Here is an 8529-nt window from a genome sequence, read left to right as displayed (position 1 = left end):
CCCCCCCCCCCCCCCTCAGCACTGTGCTCCCTCTAACTCTCCCCCTCTCAGCACTGTAAGCCCTCTAACTCTCCCCCTCTCAGCACTGTGCTCCCTCATACACTCCCTCTCTTGGCCCTGTGATCCCTCAAACTCTCCCCCTCTCTCAGCACTGCTCCCTCAAACACTCCCCCTCTCGGCACTGTGCTCCCTCAAACACTCCCCCTCTCTCAGCACTGTGCGCCCTCATACTCTCCCCCTCTCTCAGCACTGCTCCCTCAAACTCTCCCCCTCTCGGCACTGTGCTCCCTCAAACACTCCCCCTCTATCAGCACTGTGCTCCCTTAAACTCTCCCCCTCACGGCACAGTGCTCCCTCAAACTCTCCCCCTCTCTCAGTACTGTGCTCCCTCAAGCTCTCCCCCTCTTGGCCCTGTGCTCCCTCAAACTCTCCCCCTCTCAGCACTGTGCTCCCTCAAACTCTCCCCCTCAGCACTGTGCTCCCTCAAACTCTCCCCCTCAGCACTGTGCTCCCTCAAACTCTCCCCCTCAGCACTGTGCTTCCTCAAATTCTCCCTCAGCACTGTGCTCCCTCAAACTATCCCTTTCAGCACTATGCTCCCTCAAACTCTCTCTCAGCACTGTGCTCCCTCAAACTCTCTCAGCACTGCTACCTCAAACTCTTCCCCTTTCTCAGCTCTGTGCTCCCTCAGCTCTCCCTTTCAGCACTGTGCTCCCTCAAACTCTCCCTTTCAGCACTGTGCTCCCTCAAACTCTCCCTCAGCACTGTGCTCCCTCAAACTCTCCCTTTCAGCACTGTGCTCCCTCAAACTCTCTCAGCACTGTGCTCCCTCAAACTCTCTCAGCACTGCTACCTCAAACTCTTCCCCTTTCTCAGCACTGTGCTCCCTCAAACTCTCCCTCAGCACTGTGCTCCCTCAAGCTATCCCTTTCAGCACTGTGCTCCCTCAAACTCTGCCTCTCAGCACTGTGATCCCTCAAACTCTGCCTCTCAGCACTGTGCTCCCTCAAACTCTGCCTCTCAGCACTGTGCTCCCTCAAACTCTCTCAGCACTGTGCTCCCTCAAACTCTGCCTCTCAGCACTGTGCTCTCTCAATCTCTCTCTGTCAGCATTGCTACCTCAATCTCTTCCCCTTTCTCGGCACTGTGCTCCTCAAACTCTCCCTTTCAGCACTGTGCTCCCTCAAACTCTCCCTCAGCACTGTGCTCCCTCAAACTCTCTCAGCACTGCTACCTCAAACCCTTCCCCTTTCTCAACACTGTGCTCCCTCAAACTTTCCCTCTCAGCACTGTGCTCCCTCAAACTCTCCCTCAGCACTGTCCTCCCTCAAACTATCCCTTTCTGCACTGTGCTCCCTCAAACTCTGCCTCTCAGCACTGTGCTCCCTCAAACTCTCTCTCAGCATTGCTACCTCAAACTCTTCCCCTTTCTCAGCACTGTGCTCCTCAAACCCTCCCCCTCTGTGCTGTGCTCCCTCAAACGCTCCTCTCTGTCTCTCAGCACTGTGCTCCCTCCAACTCTCCACCTCTCTCAGCACTGTGCTCCCTCAAACACTCCCCTCTGTCTCTCAGTACTATGCTCTTTCTAACTCTCCCCCTCTCAGCACGGTGCTCCCTCAAACTCTCCCCTCTGTCTCTCAGCACTATGCTCCTTCCTACTCTCCCCCCTCTCAGCGCTGTGCTCCCTCTAACTCTCCCCTCTGTCTTTCAGCATTGTGCTCCCTCCAACTCTCTCCCTCAGCACTGTGCTCCCTCTAACTCCTCCCCCCCCCTCTGTCTCAGCACTGTGCTACCTCAAACTCTCTCCCTCTCAGCACTGTGCTCCCTCTAACTCTCCCCTCTGTCTCTCAACACTGCTGCTTCAAATTGTCCATGTGCTACAGTACATCCTGTTGCTACCTTTACTGCCCTGAACATGCATGTGCTCTCTACCCATCCTGCCCATGGATTCTGCCATTTCCCCCCACTAACATGCGTTAGTGCTGTCTGCTCACATGTAGTATCTACTCTGCCCACAAGCTGCCTGAATCATTGCCTAAGGTTTACTGCATTTTCTATTTGTGAGTAATGAGTGCTGCCTGTACCAACAGTGCCCACATGTACTGACTCTTTCCCCTCACATGTGTCTGTACCTACTCTCTGCCCATGTGCTGCCAGTACTGACACCTTTTTCCACCCTTGTGCTAGATGTATTTTCCTTGGCATCTGTATCCCTGCTGTTTGCCTGTCCTGTTGTAACTACCCCCTCTACCATTGTCTTCTTCCTGTACTGTGCCCAATGTCTGTATCCATGCTGCCAGTAACAATCCATGCCGGCTGTATTCCTGTACCTGTGTGTAGCATGTACCCACTCTGTCCCGGTATGGTGCGTGAATCACGCCTGTACCCATATGTGGTGCCTCTACTCCCTTGCGTTATCTGAAACATTTGTGTGCTGCCGATAAGGCCTCTGCGGCAGTAACCCCCCCCCCAATCTGCACTGGCCTCCTTCCTTGCCTGAGTGACATGTCTGCCCCCTTTGTGTGGGGCTACGTATATTATCCTTTCTGCTGCTACACCCTTTATTTGCATGTGTGGCCTGTAGTGTTCTTGTTCTCTGTACCCGCCTTGGTCATCCTGTTCATATGCATTGCCTGTATGGTCGCTTCTACCTATAGCCGTGTACTGCCTGCACTGCTGCCCATGCCTGCTACCTCTTCCATCCTCCTCTGCTTGTGTTTGCTGCTGGTACCCCTTTATTTGCATGTGTGGCCTGTAGTGTTCTTGTTCTCTGTACCCGCCTTTGTGCGTGCAAACTACCCTGTATTTCTATGTTTAATAACTTGAACTTATTTGAGAAGTTAAAATATCATCTTCTCCCATGTGATGCAGTATCACTAATGAGGCAAACACTTGCCCATCTCTAATTTCCCTTGAACTGAATGGTTTGCTGGGTCATTTCAGAGGGACAGTTGAGAGTCAACCACATTGCTGTGGATCTGGAGTCACATATAGGCAGGACAACGGATTTCCTTCCTGAAAAGGACCTCTGTGAACCAGATGAATTTTTACAATGATCGATGACAGTTCTGTTGTCACCATTACTGAGATTAGCTTTCAATTCTAAATGTTGTTAAGATTTGTAATTGAATTTAAATTCCACTAGCTGCCATCGTGGGATTTGAACCCCTGTCCCCAGAGTATATATTACTGGTCCAGTAATGTCGGCACTATAGCACAGTCTCCCCTTAATCTACTGACCAGTCAATGCTATCATTTCATTTGCCTCATCAAGTTTGCCTTCTCTATGAAATTGGACTTGCCATTTCCCCTGCAGGCTGATCTTCTCATCTTGCATTGGATCTGCCTTAATATAGTTCCGGCTGTAAACGCAGATGCATGGGATAGCATTCTACCCCTCCCTGTGACAATCTCAACATTGACCTCCACTCTCCCCATTATAGACATCTTATCCTCTTGAGGAAATGTGCTGTGAATTATGAATGACCAGTTGCTCCAAACACCACTCTGACTATCTCTGGATGATTGCTGTTTGATAGATATTTTAGCAGGTCTTCCATTCTGGCTGCATCCAAGTTAAGAGTTTAGAAAACTAGTAGTCGCCATGAAGATCTGGCATCTGTTCTCGTGTTCTTGGTCTAATTCTGTTTTCTCCTTTCACTTGAGATCTGATTTAAAAGTAAAAGCTTTGCTTTGGAAGTTGTGTGAATCTCCTGGATGGATACAGCCTGCAGCCCTGAATTTGCTGGCTGGAAGATGTGCTTAATCAAGAACGCACTTCCTAAATATCTTCTCTCAACTAGTTCTTGGTAAACTTGATGCCTTCCTCTAATTTCTAAGAATGGTTAGTGATTATCTAATTAATTTGTTAAAGCATAAGACTCAATCCTGACTATTTTCGTGCTGTCAGCTGACAGGGATTTGGTGCATTTCTGATTTTCTTAAACATGAACATGTCCTTCAGATACCTCTTCCTGGGGATCTGGCTTTCCCCTGTTAAAGGGACAGAGGTGGCTGCATTCAGATGCCTCTTCCTAGGTGTCTGGCCTTCTCCAGTTGACTGATTGTCCTGGACTAACTGACATTGCGTGCTCTCCTGGGCTGTTTCTGATTGTGATGCCTGCTTGGGCTTTCCTCATTTCTCTTTCTCGTCTTTGGGCTGAGCCCTGACAGCTGCTATGCTAATGAGGGGCAGGCGATGCCATATCCAAATCCTCCGAGGCTAAAGGCTCAGCAAGATGAACAGCCTTTCAGCCAGAAATAAAACTTAACAAAGCACAGCCCTTGTTTTCACATTCAAATCCATGAGACAACGGAGACGACTGACTGGCAATGTCAGTTTACAACAGACTGCTTGCTGACTGAACAACAACTGCATACATAGGCTATAAGGTGCTGAGCAGTAGCACTAATTCAAACTACCAAAGTATAGGGATTTAGAGGTTCTATACAGTGACATTTCACTATAGGTTTTTGATGTTACTCTGCAAATCCTCCTGCCATGTGCCCCCACTCTTTTTTAAACTCTGCTCTTTCCAAACTGAAACCTCACATTAATTCAACCGGCTAACTCACTTGAGCCCCAAAGTGCACTGCTGTAAAGGAATAAATGTGTTTCAGTTGTGGAGTTGTTTGAAGTGAATGGATTGGGATAGGGAGCCGTGGCAACCTCTCTGCTGATATTTCAGTTAGCACCCAACATGTAACTCCTGAGGCACCTTTCCTGGGTTCAGAGTCACAATGGAGATGGGTTCATGATTGGACAGTTTGCAGAAATAGCAGGAACCATTGCAGAGTAGCAGGGTTTAAACTACTGCATCTGGGGACTATCTTTAGCTGAAAGTTTGTGAATAGTAGGAGAAATGGGGCCAGCTGAGTAAGAAAGAGTTGTTCAATGGCCTGTGTTACAAATTTGACACCCCTCAGCTTGTAAGTGCGATATCCAGCATCCATTGTTCAGTGATATGCATCAGGCAATGTTAGATTGGCACTGCAAGTGATAGGCAATAGTGCAGAAGAGGAGTCCATACAGTTGAGGGACTGCCAGTGATTTTCAGTTGTGTTTGTGTCAGCTCTGAGAGTGACGTGTTTTGGGTGGCTCTGGTATTGGTTTTGTCAACTGTGTTGTTGACAATGTTTGTTTGTGCCAGTTCTTTGGGCTCGGACAGATTGTTGTTGTATAGATTGTAGAATGGTTACGGGACAGAGTACATTTGGCCCATTGTTTCCATGCTAACTTATTACAGGAGCAACTCACCTCATCCCACTCCTCCACCTTTTCCCCATAGTCTTGCATTTTTTTCTCTTGTAATTGTTCAGTTCTCCTTTGAGGGCCTCAATCACTCTTGGGCAGCACGTTCCAGATCCTAACCACTTGCTGCAAGAAAAGGTTTTTCCTCATTGCTGTTACTACTTCCAATCACCTTAAATTGTTCTCTTCTGGTTCTTGATCCTTCTGCCAATGGAAAGTTTCTTGCTCTCTATCTTGTCCAGAGCTCTAATGATTTTGAATGCCTCTATCCAAATCTCATCCTTTCCCAAGGAGAACAGCCCCAGGTTCACCAATCTCTTTGCATAACTGTCCTCATCTCGAGAACAATTCTTGTCAATCTTTCTGCACTCTCTTCACATCCTTCGGCAATGGTTCTGCTAATAATTATTTACCAGTTGTGATTGTGCCAGAAGAACATGAGAAATAGAAGCAGGAGTAGACCCCTCAAAGCTGCTCTGCTATTCAATATGCTTGTAATAGAACTTGTCACTTTCCCTCCCTAACTTCATATTCTTTGCATCCACAGCAATCTGGGATTGAACTTTCGAAAAACACTCCCATCATCTGATTGAAGACATTTAATAATAATAATAATTGTTGACTTTATTTCTATGTGAACCACAAGCTGTTTCTTATATTGACCGAATAGAACAGAGAACATTACAGCGCAGTACAGGCCCTTCGGCCCTCGATGTTGCACCAACCTGTGAAACCACTCTAAAGCTCATCTACACTATTCCCTTATCATCCATATGTCTATCCAATGACCATTTGAATGCCCTTAGTGTTGGCGACTCCACTACTGTTGCAGGCAGGGCATTCCACACCCTTACTACTCTCTGAATAAAGAACCTACCTTTGACATCTGTCCCCCTCAATTTAAAGCTATGGCCCCTCGTGCGAGATATCACCATCCGAGGAAAAGGCTCTCACTGTCCACCCTATCTAATCCTCTGATCATCTTGTATGCATCTATTAAGTCACCTCTTAACCTTCTCTCTAACGAAAACAGCCTCAGGTCCCTCTGCCTTCCCTCATAAGATCGTCCCTCCATACCAGGCAACATTCTGGTAAATCTCCTCTGCACCCTTTCCAATGCTTCCACATCCTTCCACACTGTCCACAACTCCACCGACTTTAGTGTCATCTGCAAATTTACTCACCCATTTATAAAAATGACAAACAGCAGGGCCCCAAACAGATCCTTGTGGTACACCACTAGTAACTGGACTCCAGTCTGAACATTTCCCATCAACCACCACCCTTTGTCTTCTACCAGCTAGCTAATTTCTGATCCAAACTGCTAAATCAACCTGCATCCCATGCCTCCGTATTTTCTGCAGTAGCCTACCGTGGAGAACCTTATCAAACGCTTTACTGAAATCCATTTACACCATAATGTGGTATTATAGGTATTACGGTACCTGATAGGCTGGAGCACCATTGGTGGAAACTCTATGCTTTCTATTGGTTAGGATGTTTGGTAGCTCTGCCCTGCTAGGCACGGTATAAGAGCTCTGGCCGCCCCAGCAGCCTTCATTCTGTACCTGAGCTGCTGGGGGAAACATGTAGCTTATTAAAGCCTTCAGTTGGACTACAACCTCGCTTTAGTGGTCATTGATCGTGCATCACACATCAACTGCTTTACCCTCATCCACCTGTTTGGTCACCGTCTCAAAGAACTCAATAAGGTTTGTGAGGCACGACCTACCCTTCGCAAAACCGTGTTGACTATCTCTAATCAAATTATTCCTTTCCAGATGATTATACATCCTATCTCTTATAAACCTTTCCAAGATTTTGCCCACAACAGAAGTAAGGCTCACTGGTCAAGAGTTACCGGGGTTGTCTCTACTCCCCTTCATGAACAAGGGGACAACATTTGCTATCCTCCAGTCTTCTGGCACTATTCCTGTAGACAAAGATGACTTAAAGATCAAAGCCGAAGGCTCAGCAATCTCCTCCCTAGCTTCCGAGAGAACCCTAGAATAAATCCCATCCGGCCCAGGGGACTTATCTATTTTCACTCTTTCCAGAATTGCTGACACCTCCTCCTTATGAACCTCAAGCCCATCTAGTCTAGTAGCCTGAATCTCAGTATTCTCCTCGACAACATTGTCTTTTTCCTGTGTGAATACTGACGAAGAATATTCATTTAGCACCTCTCCTATCTCCTCGGACTCCAAGCACAACTTCCCACTACTGTCCTTGACTGGCCCTACTCTTACCCTAGTCATTTGTTTATTCCTACATATCTATAGAAAGCTTCAGGGCTATCCTTGATCCCACCTGCCAAAGACTTCTCATGTCCCCTCCTGGCTCTTCTTATCTCTCTCTTTAGGTCCTTCCTAGCTAACTTGTAACTCTCGAGCGCCCAACTGAACCTTCATGTCTCATCTTTACATAAGCCTCCTTCTTCCTCTTGACAAGTGTTTCGACTGCTTTAGTAAACCACGGTTCCCTCGCTCGACCACTTCCTGCCTGCCTGGCAGGTACATACTTAACAAGGACATGCAGTCGCTGTTCCTTGAACAAGCTCCACATTTCCATTGTGCCCATTCCCTGCAGTTTTCCTCTCCATCCGATGCATCCTAAGTCTTGCCTCATCGCATCATAATTGCCTTTCCCCCAGATATAACTCTTGCCCTGCGGTATATACCTATCCCTTTCCATCACTAAAGTAAACGTAATTGAATTGTGGTCACTATCACCAGTGCTCATTTGCCTCCAAATCTACCACCTGTCCTGGTTCATTACCCAGTACCAAATCCAATATAGCCTCGCCTCTCGTTGGCCTATCTACATACTGTGTCAGGAAACCCTCCTGCACACATTGATAAAAACGGACCCATCTAAAGTACTCGAACTATACTGTTTCCAGTTAATATTTGGAAAGCTAAAGTCCCCCATAACAACTACCCTGTTGCTTTCGCTCCTATCCAGAATCATCTTTGCAATCCTTTCGCCTCCATCTGTGGAACTTTTCGGAGGCCTATAGAACATATAGAAAACCCCTAACAGGGTGACCTCTCCTTTCCTGTTTCTAACCTCAGTAGACGAGTCCTCATCAAACGTCCTTTCTGCCACCGTAATACTGTCCTTGACTAACAATGCCACCCCTCCCCTTCTTTTACCACCTTCCCTGAGCTTACTGAAATATGTAAACCCCGGCACCTGCAACAACCATTCCTGTCCCTGCTCTTTCCATGTCTCCGAAATGGCCACAACATTGAAGTCCCAGGTACCAACCCACCTTA

At 47.3% G+C, this 8529-nt stretch overlaps 1 protein-coding gene across 1 annotated transcript; it reads left to right on the top strand.

Moving 5' to 3' along the window:
• On the top strand, positions 1 to 6872 carry LOC140398994 (uncharacterized). Its single transcript, XM_072488026.1, has 2 exons — positions 1 to 3844; positions 5799 to 6872. Exon 1 carries the CDS (start codon positions 594 to 596, stop codon positions 1587 to 1589), a length of 996 nt encoding a protein of 331 aa, XP_072344127.1. The 5' UTR covers positions 1 to 593; the 3' UTR covers positions 1590 to 3844; positions 5799 to 6872.
• The last annotated feature ends 1657 nt before the right edge of the window (positions 6873 to 8529 follow it).

Source organism: Scyliorhinus torazame, chromosome 22 (assembly GCF_047496885.1).
Source record: "Scyliorhinus torazame isolate Kashiwa2021f chromosome 22, sScyTor2.1, whole genome shotgun sequence".
NCBI lineage: Eukaryota > Metazoa > Chordata > Chondrichthyes > Carcharhiniformes > Scyliorhinidae > Scyliorhinus > Scyliorhinus torazame.
Note: the sequence above shows the minus strand (reverse complement) of the source record. Positions and strands in the feature narration are given on the sequence as shown.